We start from the raw sequence: 10,661 nt of genomic DNA, 5'->3' as shown, positions 1-10,661 counted from the left end.
AATGAATGGCTGCAGCCGCAATCCCTGCAGCAACACCACAAGGCGTCCTCCATGGCCCCTTTATATCAATCTTACCATCGCTGAGCGCGTATTAATGTACGAAGTGCAAACGGCCGGGGACAGTTTTCTGCATATATGCATCATATATGAACATAAGAGCTAGTTATTTTATTAGTGAACATGTCCTGTCTGAGAACGTACGTACGTGGAATCCCCGAAAGGAATGACCTATAAAAAGCGGAAGTTCGTTGCCTGTTAACTGCATCAAAATTAGTATTTTATATTTCTAAAACTGCATTCATTCGACTTGGTAGGTTAACGTCAAATTTAAATTGTGAAAAACGGTGATTGCTAACAGCAAGCAGGAGCAGATTGCCAGCTGGAACTCATTTATATAAGGTTGTAATAATAATTATTTCATTAGTTAACAGTAAAATCTAAAGCTGTGAGAAAGCTGTTTTATGAACCTCGGGGACTGTTTTGAAACAATAGAGAACACTTGCGGGCTTAGTTCAAGCATAATATCCTATTTCGTCGGGAAGATGTTCCCCCTGACCTTCCCTAAAAAAAAAGAAAACCCCCTGGAAAGCCAAGATTGGTAGTGGCTTTTCTTTAAATAGAAGAAACTTAGAGCAAAAAGTTGTAGGTTTAAAGGATGCCACAGGATATTCTACAGGGGTGGCGTACGACGAAGGACGATATAATTTGTGGGCGTTCTTCCTCTTCAAGACAACATAAAAACAATGAATTGCCACACTAATAAGCGATAAATTTGCTACTCATTTAGAAGCGATATATGCTCTTCTCATAAACATACGCAAAGATTAAAACGTTTAGGCTGTTTGTGATTGAACAAATTCAATTTCTCCAGGTACAGAAAGGAGCGGCCGGGAAATTTTCGAGGCAGTGGCCGGTTTTCCTCACCTTCCGTTGGTGCCGTCGCTAAACACAAAGCCACTGATTTCCCTTGAAATGTAGAAAATAATTATCCTTTTGTTTTGTGCATCTTGATTGGCAGCCAAGCGGTGATTAAATAAAAATTGTAGGACGCTTAAACATCGCCTTTTAAGGCCGCTGTACGATCGTTCTTTTTTTTCGCATGCGCACGCGTCCTTGCGACCATGCGCACGGGCGCGTGAGGGCGCGTTGCGGATTACGTGCCGTACGATAAATTTTGCTGCATGCGACCGAGCGGACCATTCCGGCGTTCTGATTGCCGCGCTCGTCAGTGCCGCTCGTGAGGCAGCACATACAAGTGCCCTATCAAAACACGAAGGTATCTTGCCGTATAAATACACACACATTGATATTGTGGCTCACCCGAGACATGCTTAGCTGTGAGACTTTTCGTAGCAGGTAAAACCGCGATCGGCTGTGATAGCCATGGATCTCGGCGCGGCCGATTCTGACGTCCACGAACGAAGGCACAACCAACTTTGCAACACCGCAGGCGCGCTTCTAAAACAGCGTCGCGGAAAACGATTAACGTTCGCGCTTTTTCTGCTTCACAAAGTGAAAAAAGGCATCACACCGCGATCGTGACACAACTCGTTCGACCACTAGTCGGCTAAACTCCGCTGAAGACCACCATTATATGCAACCGTTCCAAATACAATCTAAGATGTTTGCTTCCAAATATTTGAAGAGCGCCCACATTGAAGGTTACGCTATACCCTAACATGAAATAACGATTTCAGAATGACGCGATTCGTAACGCGAATTCTCAGAGCCAAGTATAATAGACTAGAACAAGATATAGGTTAGCATTAAATATTCGATCGTTTGTAATTATAACAGGCAAATCCACATAACTGAGATCAGGCACAGGTTAAATCATCAGTTATTTAAACTAGTGCACTGCAGTATATTTACATATATTGTAATTGCCTTCATTTTGTAGAGTTTTGATTAATCCGTGCACATTTTAGTTGTTATCTGTAAACGTTGGTTGTTACTGTCAAGTAAACAGGCCTGCTTGCTGTCTGCCCACTTCACTGTTATTGCAAAAGACAATTATCTATACATTGATATAAAAAGTGTGTGCTGAATTGTGCATGTATTAAAAATTCCATATTTTAGCGCACTTCTTTCTAATACGAACCCCAATACACGAGAAAATTATGACATTGTCAGTAATTTGGAATATGTAAAATTAGTTGCTACGGCAGCAGTTGTGCATTTAACAGAAGAGTGACCGTGCAACAGTATTGATTTCTCTGTGTAATGTTATTCGGTCCGTTAGAAAAGCCAAAATTGAAATAGCGCTGTGTCGTGACAATTAAAGGGGCCAAGCCATCTATCACTGCGCTGAAATGCATGGCTTTGTTTTTTGCACAGCGACAGCCGGAGACCAGTTTTATTTTAGCAGTTATTCCTTAGCTCGTATTGCAATGAGAACTGCACAAGCTGGAATGCAGCAGTGCCAACAAGCCTGGAGAGTTTTGCTCAGAACCAGTCAGCGGTGACACATGCAGAAACAAGCTGGCTTGTTGTCTATACAGCTCCAAAAAATTCTGAAAGTGCCCATGTTAATGAAAACAAAGTGGTCGCTTAGTACTTAGTAAAAGGCCATGCATGCCTTGTACCCTCCGTGTAAACATAACATGATGTGGGAGTTGGTAAATTGGGTTACATCTGGACGGCTTCTGGTTGAGGTTGGGTAAGAGTACTTCATTTATTCAGGGAAACAGGATGCACTGACCATGCATAGTGGTTATCTCAAGCAGAGTTTGTAGAAATATATTTACAAGGTGAAAGCAGTGTTGTTGCAAAATACAATGAAATAAAAAAATAAGCATATAAGTGTGACTAGGGCATGCATGCATATATCCGCTCATATAGCTTTAGAGTAATATGTAAGACTTTTTTCTGGCCTGAAAGAAAATGAGGGATCGTAACAGTGATTCTGGTTCCGAAAACAGCCGATAAAAGTGAGCATTGTCTGCACCACTTGTCATGTATAAAATTTTGGAACGCGCTAGCTTTTGTTACTAGCAACATCTTCTACAAAGTAAAGCTTATTTCACTGCCAGTTTGGTTTTCAAGCTACAAAAGTTCTCTTTAGGCATACCTTATACTAAACTGGCTTAGTCATTAACCTAACTGCTTGAAGATCTTTGCCTAGGCTAAGCCTATTTGTCGACTTCATACTGGGACTATATGTGAATTTAAACAGTCCTAGAAGGGCTGCATGTATTAGGCTAACAAATGTCTTGATGAGGTTCACTGGTCACTGACCAAGGTCAACAAAAAATGACGTTTCGGGAGCGCTACGGCTCCCTTGTTCACAATGAGCAACCAGCTGGACGTCCCGGGCTTTTTGTAGCGGGTACTATCGTTTTGAGGCATTTCACGTAGATAGGGTGCAACGTGCCGTCATTCTTATTTATTGTGTTGGGCGTAGTCTGGATGATTAATGACTCGAGATTTCGGCGGGCTGATACATTCTTTTCCGTTGTCACTATATCTGCTTCATCCCAGTTAATTTCGTGACCAGTCTCTTGCGCATGCTCCGCGATTGCGTTCGTTGTCACTTTTCCTTTTCGTACATCGTACTGATGTTCTTTCAGGCGTCTCTTGAAGTCTTTCGTTTCCCCTGTGTAAACTGATGAATAGTCGGCGCAGGCAATCTTGTAAACCACTCCGGGAAAACTGGCACGAGGGAGCTGGTCTTTCACGTTTACAAGCTCATTTCTTATCTTGCTTGTTGGGACATGTGCAACATGGACGCCGTGCTTGCGGAACATCCGCGCCAGCGCCTCGCTGATCCCCGGTACATACGGGATAGCGGCTCGTTTCGGTGCGTTAGCTCTTTCGTCTTCCCGGGCAGCAGGCTTACTTGATACAGCCACTCTTTGCGTGTTCCGAATGAAGGAAAGCGGGTAGCCGTTTCTTTTGAAATCTTTTTCCACGGTCTTCATTTCGTGGTTTAGGGCGGCGTCTTCACTGCATACTTCCCTGGCACGGTTGATTAGAGATGCCACCACTGACCGCTTATGACTGACAGGGTGTGCTGAATTGAAATTTAGGTACCTTCCGGAATGCGTCGGTTTCCGGTAGACGCGAAAACTAAGACCTGTTGGAGTACGGGTTACCACGGTGTCGAGGAACGGAAGGCAGCCGTCAGTCTCTTCCTCAACAGTGAAGTTGATTGAGGGCTCAATGGCATTAAGGTGATCGAGGAAAGTGCGGGTGTGCTTCCGGTCTATGTCGCAGAAGCAGTCGTCCACATACCTAAAAAAATACTTTTGGTCGCGGTTGGAAGGTGGCCAAAGCTTTGCTCTCGATGGCTTCCATAGCGATGTTAGCCGCTGTGACCGAGATGGCTGCCCCCATTGCTGTGCCAAAGGTCTGCTGGTAGAAGTTGCCGCTGTACGTAAAATATGTGTTGGTGAGACAGAATTGCAAGAGTTGGCAAAGTTCCGCTGCTTCGAACGGTGTCCGATCCTGCCACGAGGTGTCATTCTGGAGACGTTGCTTACATGTCTCAACTGCGAGATCAACAGGAGACGTCAGGTGGTCGGCCCGCTCTCCGACGGTCGGTGAACTTCGAAGAAACCGAGGCGCAGCCCCGTCGGGAGATAATCCCCAGTGGTTCTGCCATTAGCTATGGCCGGCGAAGCCTGCACACAAGCCACTGTGGCGATCCGTTCCCACGCTGGTGCATGCCCATGAGGTCAGGGGTAGTCGGGTAGGTGGAGACGTCGGGGAAAATCGGAAGACAGCCGGAACCACTTCGCGGCCCGTGGCAGCGACTCCTTAAAGGGATTTTCGCAGAACCCTGCTCCCCGCTTGTCCCACGCAGCAACGACCGGGCGAGCGCGGTAAATGCACCCCGCAGACACCTGGCGAGAGATTCTGTCTTGGTGGCAATCCTCGAGACATGCTGGCGCCGATCCTAATACCAGCTGGCGGCCATTCCTAATAACTCCTCCGCGGCCAGGAAAATCTCGTTCGGCCATTGGTAGCAATCTCTTGCCGATGAGAGATGGGCTGGTCTTGGGAATGGGATGACCGGTTATCTTCTGCGAGCACCAAAACAACCCCCAAACCTCCCGCAATGGCAAACAGCGGCCGGTTCGGCCCCAGCAACAAGGCTCCACACGACGCGAAATCACCCAGTCTGTGCCCCTGATCCACAAGGCTTATCCCAACAGATAAGGTAATAACATAACAAATTCCGACTCCGAGTGGTTCCGCCATCTAAGTCAACGTATCATGGATATTTGGGCCACAAAAAAGTCAGAGCCGTGCATGAAATTGATCGAAGTAGATAACTAAACTTGAAAAAAAAATACATAGATCCGCTAGTAATACACACACACACTCATAAAAGCTGGAGGACCCTTTTCACCTTAAGCCCTTCAGAATAGCCTGTTTAAACCATCGGCATTGCCATTCATTTTCTCTTTCTTATACCTCACAGAGAAGTTGTACTCCTGAAGGATGAGGCTCAACCGCAGCAAGCGTCCGTTCTTTTGAGACATCTGCCTCAGCCACGTGAGTGGGCAGTGATCCGTCTCAAAAACAAACTTTGATTCGTATAGGTAGCATGACAGTTTTTGTGCTGCCCAGACTAAGCATGCGCATTCTGTTTCTGAGGCGCTGTAAGCTTCCTCCCTTAGCGTCTGTTTACGGCTTGCGTACAGGATGGGATGCTCTTCGTTGTCTTTTCCGACCTGACTCAATACAACGCCCATCCCCCTATCACTCGCATCGCACTGAACTACAAACTCTTTTGTGTTGTCAGGCGTCCGCAATACGGGCCGTGAAATGAGTACTTTCTTGAGCTCTTGATAGGCGCTCTCCTTTGCTTCATCCCAAAAAATCTTTTCGGGCTCTCCTTTTCGTAGCGCATCTGCCAATGGACTCGCTCGTTGAGAATAGCGAGGAACGTATTTCTGATAATACCCAACAAGCCCCAGAAAAGAGCGGATGCCTTTCTTTGTTCGAGGCGTTTGAAAGTACGCTATGGGCTTAATTTTAAGTTCCGAAGGCTGCCTAGTTCCACGACCTACATTGTGTCCCAGGTAGGTCACTTGTGAACAACAAAAGTTACACTTTTCAGACTTCAGTGTGAGCCCAGCGTCCCGCAACCTTGCCAACACGCTTCTCAGATTCGCGATATGCTCCTCCCAGCTGTTCTAAAAAATGGCTATGTCGTCTAAGTAGGGGACTGCATAGCTCTGCATGTCTTTAAGTACAATATCCATTAATTTCGAGAAGCTATACGATGCATTCCTGACGCCGAAACTTAAAACTAGAGGTCTGAATGTCCCATTTGGTGAAATGAAGGCGGCATAGCGGCTCGAGGTGTCTGATAGAGGAACCTGTCAATATCCCCTCACCAGATCTAACGTAGAGATGAACTGTGCCCCACTTACACGCTCCACTCTCTCTTCAATATTGGGAATCGGATAGAGCTGGTCTCTGGTGATTGCATGGAGTTTTTGGTAGTCCACGCATGGACGAGGCTCCTTACAAGGCACTTCGACGTGGATCATAGGGGAAGTGTAAGCACTTTATTTTGTTCAATGACCCCAATTTCGAGAATGCGCTTAATTTCTGCCTCCATGATCTGCCGTTGACGTGGTGACACTCGATAAGTTTTTGACCTGATTGGTTCGGAGGAGGTCAGCTCGATCTCGTGAGTGATCAGGTCAGTTTTCCCTGGCCGACTGCTAAACATCGCTTTGAATTCCCCCAAAAGACCTTTAAGTTCATCTACCTGTTCCTCTTTCAGAACATCAGCCCTCGCAGAGCGCGCAAGAATGTCCTGGACGCTGCAATCCGCATCGCGGTCTGTTGCTAACTCAGGTAGATCAGCCTGTACTTCCTCGGGTGCGTTTAACATCATATTTACCACCTCCTCCATGCCTACATAAGGTTTCATCAAATTGCAGTGGTAGATGGAAACCTCATTTCTCTTGCCGGGTTTTTTCAGGACGTAGTTTGTTTCTGACAGCCTGTGCTGAACTTCCACCGGACCCTCCCACTGCACTTCCAGTTTGTTTTTCCTGGATGGTCGCAAAATCATAACCTTATTCCCCGTCTGAAATGTTCGTTGCCTTGCGTTTCGATCGTAATAGCCTTTTCCCCCTGCTGTGCCGCTTTCAAGTTTTCTTCTACTAGGGTACGCGTAGAACTTAGTCGGTCGAGCAATTCTAACACGTAACTCACGACTGTTTGGCTTTCTCCTGTTCCCTCCCAGAATTCTCGAAAAATCCGGAGAGGAGAACGTAGGGCTCTCCCATAGACAAGTTCAGCCTGGGTGAATCCGGTCGCTTCACGGGGAACTGTTCTGAGCGCAAACAGCGTTGCCGGCAAACAGCTCTCCCTGTCTTTTTTCCGTTCATAGCACAACGCGCGCAGAACCCTTTTGAGCACGGAGTGCATTTTTTGACACTGTTGGAGTGGGGATGATATACCGAACTGTGTATTAGCTCTATACTGCACCTTTTCAAAAAGGGGGTAATTAAGGCGCTGGTGAACACGGTTCCCTGATCCGTCTGAATCTCCGCGGGAAAACCGATTCGTGCAAAGGTGCTGAGCAAAGCGTCCACTATCTCTGTAGAGCTTAGTTCTTTGAGGGGGACTGCTTCGGGGAATTTTGTTGGTGGACACAGCATGGTAAGGAGATACTTGTATCCTGATTTCGGTTGCAGTAAGGGCCCTACCGTGTCGATCATTAACCGCCGAAAAGGCTCGGTGATCAGTCGAGCCAACTTGAGGGGAGCTTTCCATTTGTCTCCTGGTTTACCGACTCGTTGACATGCGTCACACGACTTCACGTACCGCTCCACGTCTTTGAAGCACCCTGGCCAGTAGTACTCCATTAAAAGTCGCTCTTTCGTTTTCTTGATCCCCAAGTGTCCCGACCAGCTGTTCCCATGACACAATCTCAGAAGGTCCGCCCGGTATTTTCCCGGAATCACCAGCTGATCAAACGTCTTGCCTTTGCGATATATGTAGTGCCTGTACAGCAGTCCGCCTTTTTCGAGTATCGTGATGTTACACCTCGCTATGCCCTTTTCCGCGGTAGCATGCAGGCGCCTCAAACTAGGGTCATTATTTTGCTCTGCTTTCAGCATATCCGTGTCTATTTCCAATAGCCGCTCAAAACTGTGCGAAGTCGGGGCCAATATTGACGCTCCGACGGGCTCTGTTTCCTGCGGTTCGCTTGGCGCCGCAGCTGCGTCGATGTCGCCTGATCTAGCGACAACCTCGACCCCTTGTTCAGCCATAAGGTTTGGCTCCATGATTTCAGGTTCTGCTCCCATTTCTGCTTCTCCCTGTCCCAGGTCCTGTGTTAACTTAGCGGCGAGCTGGCGGGTTTTAGAGCGCGTTAGTGCCTGCACTTTTCCTTTTCCAAAGATCTGCCCTCGCTCACGCAACAGCCGGTCAGACCGGTTTGAGAACAGATAAGGATATTCCAGCGGAACTGTTTTCGATACGGCTGCCTCCGTCACCAGTTTTCCAAACGGACCTGAAATTTCAACCCTTGCCATAGGTAAGCAAATACTGTGCTCCTCCAACACCTGTTTAATCCACGTTACTCCTCCCGTGAAATCCTCAGACGAAACATAGGATGGGTGCACTACATCCATCGTAGCCGCACTGTCCCTGAGCACCTTACAAGGCTGGCCATTTACCTCTAACTCATGAAGGTAGGGGCGAAGCAGTTCTAAATTTTCATCACTACCGTTTACGTACGAGAACACCAATCGCTGGTTTCTACATCTTGCAGCGATGTGCCCTGTTTCTTGGCAGTTATAACACTGCAACGGTTGCCTGGCCTCGAACTTTTTTCCCCGCCTTTTCTACCCCTTCGTCCTTCGTTTGAATGCCGCTCTTCTCTGGATTCTTTTCGGTGACTTTTTTTTGTTACACCCTGCCCCACGTTTCCATTTAGAGCCGGCCGTCTAGAAGAAAAATACTTTCCTGAGGTAGTTCCTCTTTCTGACTGGCCTTCCTCCGCAGTCACCTTTCTCCGCATCGAGAATTCGTCTGCGGGTTGAGCTGCTCGCTGTACTGTCTCTACCTTTTCTTTGTCCTGTACCCATAGTTTTACGGACGGTGGAATGCTGCGGAAAAACTGCTCCAGACAGACGCACTCAACTACCTTGTCCCTGCTTTCATACACGCCTGCCCCCTTAAGCCACTCTACAAGGTTGCTTTTCAATGTGTACGCAAACTCCGCATAATCCTCATTGCTTTTTTTGTTGCCTCCCTAAAACGCTGCCGAAATGCCTCATCATTTCTTCAGTAGAGCAGATTTCACCTTTTCATAATTTTCCGCATCCTGTTCGCTGAGTTTGGCGATCACATTAGCCGCCTTGCACGGTAAAAGACCTAGCTGGCGTTGTGACCACAAATTTTCTGCCATTTTGCTCTTTTGACACGCCCTTTCATAGTTGATTAGATACAGACCGATGTCTTCGCCCATCTTGTAGGGATACATCCAATTGTCTGTACGGTGAGACTCTACCCTATTTAATCTGTCACTAATGCTTGCTCCCCCGTTTTGGGCTGCCAGACGCTGGCTTTCGAGTTGGAGCTCCATCATTTTCAGTTGTATCTGATCTGCGGCTTGGTTTTCTTTTCTTTCATCCTCTGCTTTCTTTTTTTCGTCGGGTGCTTTCTTTCTTCGCCGTTGTAGCTCTTTCTTTGCCATTTCCCACGCAATTTGCATCGCTTCTTCGTCCGCATCGCTATTATTGATTGCTTTTATGATTGCCCTTTTCCTCATTCCTTCCTCCACTTCCACATCCAACTCATCACACATCAGCAACAGCTCTTCCCTATCAACCTTCTCGAAGTCCATGATCGTTGCCCCAAATAGTGGCTTTGCCCACTCGCTAACGTTCTATGGTTTTGTGCAAACTACACTGTGCTACAGACACCCAATTACCAGCAGTTCAAACTTTTTACCCAGAGTTTAAAGCCTGGTGAATCATAGAACAAAGACAAAGCGTTCACCCGTATGGACCTCCTGCATGTTTGTAAACAAACGAGGTGGCGCTGCAGTCGCTAGCGAGCTCGTGGTAGGCAAAAGACCAGGGAGTGTCGTCGCGGAGAGGTGTTGCGCGCGGGTTTTCAAGGCTTGTAGGCGCGTTTTCAGCTTCTGCGAATCACAGCATTGGTTCATGTTTACAGCTTAGTAATTTCTTGAAGTACACGAGCTCGCGTTGGCCACGTGCGGTGTATTCAGAGAAATAGTTCGCCATTGTGTATTGTATATATGGTTAGTAGTAAACAAAGTGTTTCTGCCGTTGATTTCTACGCTAGGCATTGAATAAAATAGGAAGTTTTTGGCACTATGCTCTAGCCAGAATGATTTTGCTTCGGGACAGTAGTGAGAGGATGTGCTGGCGATCTTTCGGCGGAGCAGATGTGCGCTCACCGTCTGCTGACATACGTAGGTGTCGTGCTGTGCGAAAAGTGGGGACAGTGTAGTGTACTTACTCTCCTCTGGCTGTCCCGCTTAAGCGCTGTTTTTATCCGCAGGATCACGCACCAGCCAGGCCGACTTCTCCCCTTGTCAAACTGGTCGATTTGGTGAAAATTTTTGATTTCTGGAATTATTTTCTTTCTTAGCCCTGGGGTGTTCTGTTTCGTGACGAAAAATTATAGCAAAATATTTAGTAGAAATTTATAAAGTA

The 10,661-nt window shown here is 47.0% G+C and overlaps 1 protein-coding gene across 1 annotated transcript; it reads right to left on the bottom strand.

Annotated features, from left to right (window-relative positions):
- Nucleotides 1-7,175: 7,175 nt before the first annotated feature.
- LOC144105176 (uncharacterized) lies at nt 7,176-8,606 on the bottom strand. Its single transcript, XM_077638330.1, has 2 exons — nt 7,760-8,606; nt 7,176-7,300 (listed from the first exon to the last, which is right to left on the bottom strand). Exons 1-2 carry the CDS (start codon nt 8,604-8,606, stop codon nt 7,176-7,178), a joined length of 972 nt encoding a protein of 323 aa, XP_077494456.1.
- Nucleotides 8,607-10,661: the final 2,055 nt, after the last annotated feature.

The sequence above is a fragment of the Amblyomma americanum genome, chromosome 9 (assembly GCF_052857255.1).
Source record: "Amblyomma americanum isolate KBUSLIRL-KWMA chromosome 9, ASM5285725v1, whole genome shotgun sequence".
NCBI lineage: Eukaryota > Metazoa > Arthropoda > Arachnida > Ixodida > Ixodidae > Amblyomma > Amblyomma americanum.
Note: the sequence above shows the minus strand (reverse complement) of the source record. Positions and strands in the feature narration are given on the sequence as shown.

Excerpts from the sequence above, each read along its gene's own strand:
- LOC144105176 (XM_077638330.1), bottom strand. The coding sequence starts at position 8,606 with ATGGATGTAGTGCACCCATCCTATGTTTCGTCTGAGGATTTCACGGGA. Across the intron at positions 7,301-7,759 it reads TGACGCATGTCAACGAGTCG|AACAGTTCCCCGTGAAGCGA; the intron begins GTAAACCAGGAG and ends GTTTGCGCTCAG.